At 32.7% G+C, this 12359-nt stretch overlaps 1 protein-coding gene across 1 annotated transcript; it reads left to right on the forward strand.

Annotated features, from left to right (window-relative positions):
* The first annotated feature begins 267 nt into the window (after positions 1-267).
* Positions 268-7765, forward strand: LOC133288898 (probable O-methyltransferase 3). Its single transcript, XM_061486734.1, has 3 exons — positions 268-278; positions 6534-7311; positions 7440-7765. Exons 2-3 carry the CDS (start codon positions 6541-6543, stop codon positions 7740-7742), a joined length of 1074 nt encoding a protein of 357 aa, XP_061342718.1. The 5' UTR covers positions 268-278; positions 6534-6540; the 3' UTR covers positions 7743-7765.
* Positions 7766-12359: the final 4594 nt, after the last annotated feature.

Raw genomic sequence — 12359 nt, forward strand, 5'->3', positions numbered from 1 at the left:
CGCGGTCTGGATTAGATTGATTTTGGAAGAAAAACTCATCTGATCCAATTTCTTCGGTTTGATCATGTAATCATCCATTCGGTTTATATTTTTTTCAAATTCGTTCTGATCCAATCCAATTTTTTTCGGTTTGGATTGGATCGATTTTCGATTTTTTGAATATCCTAAAATTAGTTTCATGATTATTGTACAAATAACATATTTTGTATATATTGGCTTTGTACAAAAAAATTTGGAAATACAAAAATATCAGTAAACAATACTATAGTTGATGAGACGTGACTAAGTTTTTTCTTGGATTTAGTTGATGAGTTAATGGGTCTTGAGTTTAGAAATTTTTGGGCTATGATTGGAGAAAGGACAAGTAGCTAGGTTGAGGATAATTAATATATTGGATCGGTTTTCATCAATCCATCCGAAAACCGATTCAATCCAATTAAAATTTGCGATTTTTTTCGGTTTTCGATTTTTTGGTTTTCGGTTTATTCGGTTATCGGTTTTTCGGTTCGGTTTTCGTGGTTTGAATCGGTTTGGATCGGTTGATGAACACCCTTACTATTTATTGTTACAAATTGGCTACTTGTATATTTTTCATGATATGTCATATTTTTATATTTTTTAAACTAATTTGAATAACACTATCTTATCTACAAAAGAAAAAAAATAGCACTATCTTTTAACAAAAATAAAAAAATAATAATAAATAACTCTAATAACAATATTTTGGTAGCAAGTGTGATAGCTCAAATATTATAAAAATAATTTTATTAGTTTTTGAAAAGTGAAAAGAGTGATCATGTGGCTCCACCACTTGCCAAACGATAAGAAAGGACAAAATCGATTACTCCTAATAAGAGTTGCTAAAATACAATATTATAAAATCTTTAGGTTAAAATATAATAATCAATAAGCCGTATCTAACCTGTTATAACATGTTATTCTCAAGATGCAATGCCACCGAATATTCATAGCATTTTCAAGATGCAACGCACCAAAGCCCTCCAGAACAAGGCTATGGTTAAAGTTGCATGTAACTGACATACTGTGCACATTAATTTTTTTTTAATTTGATTCAGTTCTAATTACTTCTCTGAAGTAAGTTGATTCTCTCCGATTTTTCATAAATTTTAACTTTTTGAGCCGGCATGAGACTAATCTGAAATGCAAGATGGGTCAGTAATAAAAATATTTAAAATCTCTTTTAAAGATGACATGTGATGATCTAACCGATATTTTTTTCTTTTTACTTACTCAACTGTGTTACTACTACCATTTGATATTGTATATATTAATAATTTTTTAAAAATCACCTAATTTTGGAGGGCCCAGAGACAAAAGAAGCACCAAAATATATAGATATTCAATTGAGGTTTTGCCCACGATTTTTTACAGAGAAATATTTTAGGCATGACTCAACCTCGAATTGAATTACCAATTAATTATGTTTTTCCACGTCTCAAGCTTTTTCCATAAAGTTCTAGCAGATGAATCATGTGTAATATGGGTGATTGACCCTTTTATCCATGATAAAAATTATTATGATTTTTTCCATATATTAAAATATATTTTTTATCTGTCACGTTTGATTGTTGACCAAATTATATATTCGAGTTTAAAACTTTGATATATGAGTTTTTTTTGCGTAACAGTATTCAGGTACATTGGTTGAACACTCAAATATTATTTTTCATTTGAGAAATTTCTAAAATACCACAACTGCACCTAATTTTTTATACATCCGTATAATAAAAATTAAACACCTAGGCTCGTACAATAACATGTGAAAGAAAAAAAAAATATTGTTTAAAACACAAGTGTTTAATTCTCAACGGCAGAAGTACCTGTTGAAGAAGATGCGCTCCTTCATTTGAGTTTTTATCAACAGTGTAAATATTTTTTTTTTTTATTTTCAAGCAAATTTTATGATATTGTTTTAGTCTCTAACCAATAAAAAGACTCATCGTGATATCTAAGAAGTTCAAAATAAACTCATTTTGTTGAAATCGTAGTCCCTCACAAATTTAAAAAAGACCTCTATCATTTTCTAAAAGGACTAAAATGGATCCATTTTAAATATCTTAGAGACGACCTCCGATGGACTTCTTTATTTGTTAGAGACTAAAGCGAGTATCATAAAATTTACTTGGGAATCAAAAAAATATTTAGTCTTATCAATAATATACTCAAATGCAAAGGACGAGTACTCAAGTATATTGGTGGGGTTTTAATCTATCACTGTCATAGGCATGGGATGCGATAAGTCATTGCGTAACGTGCCGGCTTGATTTCACCCATCCAGCAAGCACATGCGTTTTTCAGATCATGTTCACTTTTATTAGAGTAAATATAATTTTTGATCCTCAACAAATTTTACGATGTCTGCTTTAGTTCCTAGCAAATAAAAAGGCCTATTATGGTCTCCAAGAAATTCAAAATAGATCCATTTAGTTAAAATTATCATCTCTCACAAATTCAAAAAAAACCCATATTAGTCTCTAAAAAGACTAAAATGAGTCCATTTTGAATTTTTTAAGGACCATAATGAACTTTTTTTTTTTTTTTGATAACATAATGAACTTTTTTATTTGCTAAGGACTAAAGCGGGTATCGTGAAATTTGCTGAGGACCAAAAATGGTATTTACTCCTTTTATTATTGGATGAAACTGATAAAAAAAAAATTTATATATGCTCCACATGAAGGCTTTTTGACCAATATAGTTTTTTTTAATAATTATTTACTAAATTGATCCTATTTATAAATTATTTCAAAAATTTAACCTCTTCAGAAAACATAACACCAATCTGTCCCTATTTGACCGTTGACCATGAAGTTTACCCGGGAACACCCCTCCCTACCCGGGTATTATTTGATAATTTATGCCTACCCGGGTAAGAAGGGGTGTACCCGGGTATAGTTCTTGACATCTGAAAAATTGCTTGAATTATTTACCCGGATAGGGAGGAGTGTACCCGGGAAAATCTCGACCAGAAACCCCAAAACTGTTCGAATATTATCTCAACTATTTCAAATATTTATGGCATCTCAATATGTTGTTATGCACCATAATAATTGATCCTCGTTGATTGCGCCTCAATAAATACGCTCCATCGTTGCTTGATTTCTGGAAATTATTCTGAAGTTATTTATTTTTGAATTAGTATTTATTTTCTTCCTAATCTGTTACAATTTTGTTTCCCTTTTTTAATGCTGATTTCTTTCCTAATTAGTGTGTAGCTGATTTATAGGGATTGTACCTTCATCTTAGCAAAAAGAAATCTGAATTATTCAGGAAAAATTATTGTTCCTTTTTTACCAAAATTCTTTACAATGCATTCTTTACTAAACTTCATGTCGGAATATCATTCAACAAAATGAGGTTGAGCACAAAAATCATCTTATTGAAACCACTCAGATTCTCTTACATGGCAATGTTCCTTCCGGTTTTTGGACGATGCCATTTTCACTACTTGCTACCTATTTAATTGGATGTCTTTCTCTCCGGTTTTGGAGTTTCTGGTCGAGATTTACCCGGGTACACCCCTCCCTACCCGGGTAAATAATTCAAGCAATTTTCCTTATTCCAGAATGCATTGTAAAGAATTTTGCGCTCAACCTCATTTTGTTGAAGGATATGCGCACATGAAGTTTGGTAAAGAATGCATTGTAAAGAATTTTGGTAATAAGGGAACAATAATTTTTCTGAATAATTTAGATTTCTTTCTTGCTTTTCATCAAAGGGATTAGTACAATATATAGAGAATAAAGGCTTTACATCAGATCGGTCTTTTTGCTAAGATGAAGGGTACAATCCCTATAAATCAGCTACACACTAATTAGGAAATAAATCAGCATCAAAAAAGGGAAACAAATTGTAACAGATTAGGAAGAAAATAAATAGTAATTCAAAAATAAATAACTTCAGAATAATTTCCAGAAATCAAGCAACGATGGAGCGTATTTATTGGGGCGCAATCAATAGGGATCAATTATTGTGGTGCATAACAACACATTAAGATGCTATAAATATTTGAAATAGTTGCGATAATATTCGAACGATTTTGGGGTTTCTGGTCGAGATTTACCCGGGTACACCATTCTCTACCCGGATAAATAATTCAAGAAATTTTCCAGATGTCAAGAACTATACCCGGGTACAACCCTCCCTACCCGAGTAGGTAAAAAAATTCAAAATATACCCGAGTAGGGAGGGGTGTACCCGGGTAGGCTTGGTGGTCAACGGTTAAACAGGGGCAGATTGATGTTATGTTTTTTGGAGAGGTTAAATTTTCAAAATAGTTTATAATGAAAGTCAATTTGGTAATTAATTATTAATAAAGAGTTATAAGGGTCAAAAAACCCCACATGAAAAGAGAACTCTAATGCGGTATCAGCATAATGCACCCTTTTACTATTCATTTTTTTTCTCTCTCTCATACATACTTCTTGTATAAAAAATAATAATATTTCTCTGCATAATAATAATACTTTTTAGACAACTACTAATTGTCATTACCCAAAAAAGAAATGGGTTTTATACGAATTATGTTGTAGGAAAAGTGATTGTGTAATGTTATAGAGATTCGTTTTGCATGCCGTAATTTCTTTTTTTTTTCTTTTTCTTCAAAATGTGTGGGGCCCACAAAATATTGTATGTGTAAAAAAATATGTTGTGTCATGTTAAATAAAAAATGCAAACCCCAAAAGAAATAGAATAGCTTATAATAAAGACTCGAATTTTAGCCTGAGTCAATAACGATGACAATAATAATAAGGAAAAAATATGTGTTCTTTTAAAAAATACACACTTATATCATTTTAAAATATTTATAAAAAAATAAATTACGGAGAAGAGAGAATGGCGGAAAAAATTGTAATTTGAAATTTAAAAAAACACATTACGTCCATAAAAAGGATCATACTTTTAAATAAAGCTTTAAGAGTTCTACGATAAAAGTAAATAAGTTATCTATATTCATTTTCAAAACAAAGTCATTTTGGGTTCGAAGATTAAAAAGTTATAATGATAAAGACTATTATAATTACAAAAATACCTTAATTTTGACCCCAAAATGACGTTCTTTTGGGCTCAATGTAGATAACTTATTTACATTGACCGCAAAAAAAAAAAAACCTTTTAAAGAATAGATATTTTTCCCAATAATAATAGGGAGAGATTATACTTACTACCTCTTTTTCTTACTATCTCTAACTACCAAATCTTAACCGTTGTTTTCTGTCAATTTAACGGTTATAATTTACTGGAAATTAATAATTAATTAATAAATATGATACAATAAATTATAATCATTAGTTAAGATTTAGTAGTAAGAAATAGTAAAAGAAAAGAGAAAAAGTAAGTTCAATCTCTCCCTTAATAATAAGATAAGGAAAATGTTATCCATATCTTGCCCCTTTTGTGGTTTCAAATAATTTCTCAAGCTTTATATACTTGGAACCAAAACTCCTTTGTTATAAATGGGTCATTTAAAATAATCACTCTACCATGATTAAATTCCATCATTCATTAAAGCAAATTAGTAGGTAAATAATAAATTCTGACGTCATGTAAGGAGGCGTGCACGGAGAGGAATCAACAAAACGGCAAAATGGGCAAAATAAAACCTTTCCAGCTTCAAAGAACCTATGAGAAGCAAATATATATACAGCAAATAAAAATATTCCATATCCAAATATTGCCTAGAGTGCAAAAAGTTAAATAGACAAGAGAAAACACGTAATTTTTAATGTGAAAACTATCTCCACTAAATCTAGTATAAAAAAACCTGTATCATAAAAAATTAATGAGTATAGCAAAGTGTCTTAAAAGATCAAAAATAAGAAATAAAAAAAAATACCCTCATGCAATATTAACAAAGTGAGAATTAACATGACAACAACTCACAAAAGCCTACAAAAGATATAAATAACTCAACAAATAAAGATAAGAAAAAATAATTTTACGGTATATATAGAGCATCTCTAACTTTTCCTTTCACTCTGGAAGAGTTTTTTTTTTTTTGCAGCAATCAATTAACACTATATCTTATTAGTAAGATATAATTACAAAATTAAAGTTTTTTTTTTTTCCATTATGTCAACTCATAATCTATTAAGGAGAGGGAATAAATAACTTTTAAAATTATAATTATATTTTATTAATAAGATATAATATTAATTAGTTGCTGCACAAAATTTATTCTCGCTAGGAATACAGAACCTCATAAAGATACAACGTACTTAAAAAGTTATTTAAATCAAAACACAAACCAGAAGTCAAAGGAGGAAAACGTGACATTTATCGAGTCGATGCTTATATAATATTTGACAAACACTTCAACTAAACTTGCAATGGACCCACATCATCGTTTATACATTTGTTTGTGTGTGTTAAAGTAACTGCAATATATTTTACCATGTAAATTGTACACATGAAAAACGCGATCATTTATCCAGCTTGCCTTATAAATAGTCCCAAGTAATGTTACGTTCCATACCAGAGAAACCACAAATCTAGCTAGAAGTTTAGGCAAGAAAAATTATGGAATCCCAAAGAGAAGAGCATGCTTCCAAACTACTTGGAGCTCAAACCCACATATGGAATCACATTTTCAGCTTCATAAACTCTATGTCCCTTAAATGTGCTATTGACTTAGGCATACCAGAAGTCATTCACAACTATGGCAAACCAATGCCACTCTCCCAACTTATTGCTTCACTCTCAATCCACCCTTCCAAAACCTCCTTCATCTACCGCTTGATGCGAATGTTGACCCATTCTGGTTTCTTCACTCAACAGAATACCATCGAGAATGAGCTAGAAATGGGTTATGTCCTCACTGAAGCATCTTCCCTACTACTTAAGGACAACCCCTTAAGTCAAAGGCCTTTCTTGCTTGCCATGCTTGATCCAATTTTGACTATGCCATGGCAACAGTTGCCTACATGGTTTCAAAATGATGATCCTACGCCGTTTCAGATGACACACGGGATGAAAATTTGGGATTATGCTGGCCATGAGCCAAGACTTAATCACTGTTTCAATGATGCCATGGCAAGTGATGCTAGATTGGTTGCAAGTGTTGTAATTGAGAGGTGCAAGGGAGTGTTCAATGGATTGGAATCACTTGTAGATATTGGGGGAGGCACTGGCACTATGGCTAAGGCAATTGCCAAATCATTCCCACAACTTGAGTGCACTGTATTTGATCTTCCACATGTTGTTGCTGATATGCAAGGAATTGACAACCTTAAATATGTTGGAGGAGACATGTTTGAGTCAATTCCTTCTGCTAATGCCATTTTACTGAAGGTAAAATATATTCCATTTTTTTTTTTTTTTTTTGCAAAGTTAAAAATACAATATGCATGCTGTAGTAATTTTACTAAGATTAACATGATTCAGATGATCAAAAGTTGCTTTAATTGACATGCATGCAGTGGATATTGCATGACTGGAATGATGAGCAATGTGTGAAAATATTGAAGAAATGCAAGGAGGCAATCACTAGCAAAGGCAAAGAAGGAAAGGTGATTGTAATAGACATGGTGATGGAGAATGAAAAGGAAGATGATGAATCAATTGAAACACAGCTCTTCATTGATATTCTGGTGATGGTGTTGTACCCTGGAAAAGAGAGGAATGAGAAAGAATGGGCCAAGCTATTTTTCTCTGCTGGTTTCAGTGATTATAGGATAACTCCAGTGCTGGGCTTAAGGTCTCTCATTGAGGTTTATCCATAGTGACTTTTTATTTCTTAATAAAGGCTGACATCACCACTACTAGAAAAGTGGTACGAGAACAGCCACCTCTCTTAATTTTCAATTTATTTCCTTTCATCGTTTAGTAATTTATCTTGTCAACGTGTGTAATCTCGGTAAAGTTTAATATTCTATAAAATGGCAGCAATAATAATGTGTCTCTTTATCTTTATCATGTTATGCTATATGCTGGAAACATTGTGTCCCATCAAATTATTCGAAACATTTAATTTTAATTTGTCAAAAACCCCGTTTAGAACCTTGTTATATATGTGGGGTTTTATAATTCTCATTTAATATGAGAATTACAATTTTTCTACACACCCTTCGCTTTCCGTGCTAACATGAGTCCTACATATAATTTTTCTAACACATGGATCCCACATGCTTTTTATTTCTACAACATGATATTTCAATTCTCCTTCAACATGAAAATTATAAAACCCATATATTATTCATGGAATCATGTATAGAAATAAAATATTATTCATGGAATAAGATTCCCAAAAATACCCCTGGTATCATTTTATTCTCTTTTTCGAATTATATATTAATATATTTCGGTTTAATTATAAAATTTAACTGATATTCATTCGAGTAAATGAATTATTTATTCAAATAAATCATTTAGTTCCGTGCAGAAACAAATTGATACATAATTTTAAAAAAGAAATAAATTATTTTATAATTTAAGAAAGAGAACAAAATAATAAATGACTTTTTCAAGGGATAAAATGGTCCAGCCGGATAAAAACAAATAGTGCTTCTAAAATTAGCAACCACGGTGTGGAGAAGAATTCGATACTCCCGAACCAACTTTAATTCAGTGATCCAGATCAATCAAAATAAGATAATTACAAATTAAAGATTGTAAATGAAAAAAATAAAATTATCCAAATGTTATCCCTGAATAAAAGGACCACATGAGATTTTAAGCTCAAAAAATATTTCGATGGGTTGGGAGTCATATCAATATTTTGAGGACCACCTGTACCTGAAAATGTGTCCCACACAGGGTGAGATTTCTAACAAGAAATCTCAGTAAGATAAGGGGTCTTCAAGGACTCTACCGCCCCAAGCTCACTTGCACATATATAATAAGTTCAAAGCACTAAAATACGATGCATGTTCATGTTCAGGAAATATAATTGAAACAATATATACATGAATGCTCAGCAAGTCAAGTCCCACGGTTCATAACTCATGTGATATATGTAAGTGTCGTTCAACTGGCTAGAGAACAGGATAGGCATTACGCACGTTGCAACCTACCAAAACATGAGGGTCGCTGCCTCATGCCATACGCACCAGGGTCGCTGCCTGATCATGTAAGTACCCAACATCACATCCATACATTACATCAACAGTCACATTCACATATCTCAGGCATATATCAATGCATATATCATTTTTTTTATAAAAGCATACCATGCACATAAACCACCCTCCCATGGAGGTCGATGGAACATATACCCAAAGGCTAAAAGCAGCAGAAAGGAAGTGCCTTGAAGCTTTATACCCCACTCTACAATTCTACTACTATAAGACTACGAAAATGGTTCACAATCTTGGTCTTTTCCTTTACAAAATGCCTTCTTGAAGTATCACATACCAAGGAAATGGCTTCCACTCCACTAAACAAGGAAGTTAGCCCCCTATCCTCACCAAATAGAGGCTACCACTCAGAAACAAGGTATTTTTCGCCCTCACAACACTTGCTCACATCCATTTATGGTGTTTTGGTGAAGAAAGCAAGGGAAAAGGTGATCACTTGGAGGTTTTCTTGAGAGGAAAGGTGGTGGCAAGGTGGGGAGCAAAATGGCAGCTTGGATTTCACGTAGGAATGTGTAGAAATGCCCTAGAAATTTGTGCATTTTCTATTTATAGTTGTGTCCACTTAAATCGTCGGTATTAGTCATAATAGCTCTGCTAATCATTTTTCTACCAAACTTAACATTTTGACCTAGCCATTTTTTTAAGAATTATCATATTTTTATTATAATTTTCGCAGCACTTTGCCGATACGCGTTTGATACGTAGCCGCTATTAGTTCTGACATCAACACTCGTTATTCTTACTTCAAACTTGAAATCCTTGACCTAGATATTTTTCCAGGAATATTTATATTTTTCTTATAATTTTTCGGGATACTTTATCGTAACGTATTTATACCGCAAAGCGGAACCGGTATCTGCACTTTTCATCTGAATATATGTCTTATCATAATTATGCATAATATTTATCAAATCCATACTCTTATTTAATTATTTATTTAGCGGCGTGGGTTCTTACCTATAGACTATAGAATATAGAAAACGCAGTCAATGTTTTAAATTGTACTTACAATTATTGTAAAGAACCTTGGGATACACCACCCCAAAAGCTAGCTCAAAGGATGGGAGTGCCCAAGGCCTTATAAAGGCCACATTAGTTGCTCATACAACCAATGTGGGACTACATATCTCAACACGCCCCCTCACACAAGAGCCCATTGGGCTTGAAGAGTGGACAATGCAACAGGCCCAGCCTACCTGTGCTAAGAAACGCCACAAGAGAAAGTGGGGGGCGGCGAGGCTCTGATACCATGTAAAGAACCTTGGGATACACCACCCCAAAAGCTAGCTCAAAGGATGGGAGTGCCCAAGGCCTTATAAAGGCCACATTAGTTGCTCATACAACCAATGTGGGACTACATATCTCAACAATTATGGTTTGGTTTGAGTCACATAAAACAATAACAGAGATCGGCCCACATTTTGCTTATCTGATGAGTACATCTGGCGATTGGTTCACATAAAACAACACTATGCATGCGTGCAATGAATGATGAAGGGCTCAAAAGCCTTGTAGCTGTGTTTCTTCCAAATCAATCCCTAAATTTCGTGCAGGCACTGAATGAGGATGTGTTAGCAATTGATGCTATTTATATGGACATGAAGAGAGAGATAAAGAAAATAAAAAAAATGGTAAGAAAAAATAAAGCACTCAAAAAAGAGAAACGATAGCACAAAATACGTATTGTTATTATAGGGGGAGAGAGGGTGCCTTTACTACCTAATGAAGTCATTCAAGATTCATGAGGGATTAATTTTTTTTAAACAATACCACTTGCCTTGCCAAATCAGGAATAGAGAAAATTAAGATCTATGTAAAAAATTTAAATGCATCCAATAGAAGATATAACACGTAGCGTACGAATGGTTGTGTATCATATACTTATGTAAGATGTTTTTGGATTTATAGAATGTCATTGTTGCCATGTGTCTAATTGGTGTCACATTTGCTATTATGATTCGTAAGAATACACTAGGCTGAATAAATAATGCCAAGACAACAGCTCTTCTAACATGCTGCATGCTCATGATAACAACCATTCAAACCAAATAAGCATCTTCCACTAAGCCACTAATACACGTACAACAAATTCAAAAATAAAAAAACAGGGTTACATTTCTTTTATTATTATTTAGATAGGTGATTACAAACTCACCCCATCATTATCCAAAAACAACCATCAAATGTAAAACATGGAAGTCACAAGCATGAGCGCACAGTAGCAATATAAAATTCAGATACCTTAAGTGTAGGAAAATGTTTTACATGTTCAATATGCGCAATTTTTCCCAAACACTCAGCCACTACATTGCGCACCCCATCTTTCTCACTTTCACAGTGGTTGAAGAGTAAATTAAGTATTTTCTCAACACTGGACTCTTGAAATTCTGCTTTATCCACAAATTGCCTCATACTTACCTGCCAGGTAATGGCAAAGAATTGCATATATATTAGATATTAGAGACAAACCACAACCAATCTGAGATAGCATTTGGTTAAGGCAACACACCTTCTTAAAAGAATGAAGCAAGAGGTATTGTTTCTTCTACTGATTATCAAACTGGTCCAAGATAAATGGCAAATACTTGGGAAGATTACCAACAACAATGTGCACTAGAGCAAAAGAGGCAGCAGACTTAATCTCTTCAAAGGGAGATTAGAAGGACTCAATAACAATATTTTCTATATGGACATGTGCACTGAGATCCTTCCTTCTACAAATCTCCCCCAAACAAAGAAGTGTAAGGTGCTGCTTAGCCTTTAACAAGGAAAAATAATGATATTAGTACAAGGAGAAGAGAAGGAACAATCTAAACTGGAAGCATACATTAGTGTATTCATTTAATATGAGTTAAAATTGAGCCATTAAAAAGGATAGAATCTGCACATGCTAAGAATAAAATTGATAGCGTAAGTCCAACATACATAACATAAGATCTTGTCATAGTTGTTAGTATCATGTATCTTAGGGTGTATGCTCTTCTCAAATTTCCAGGTATAGTATCACATTGAAAATCTTAGATACTTTGAGTGATAAAAATTATACAAATGGAAATAGATATACTGTTATCAAGCAAGCACAAGAAAAATATAAAATATTACTAAATCACCAGTTCATTCATGAAAGCTTCTGGCAGATTAAAAAAAAAAATTATAAACAACTGGTGTTAGACATCACTGGATCCTCACAAGTAGATAAGAGCTTAAGCCAGCAAGTCATAATAAAATAACTGGAAAGAAAAAAAAAAACTGTCAAATGAGGAG

Source organism: Gastrolobium bilobum, unplaced genomic scaffold (assembly GCF_033153095.1).
Source record: "Gastrolobium bilobum isolate Gb01-03AN ecotype WA unplaced genomic scaffold, APGP_CSIRO_Gbil_v1 utg20183, whole genome shotgun sequence".
NCBI classification, from domain to species: domain Eukaryota; kingdom Viridiplantae; phylum Streptophyta; class Magnoliopsida; order Fabales; family Fabaceae; genus Gastrolobium; species Gastrolobium bilobum.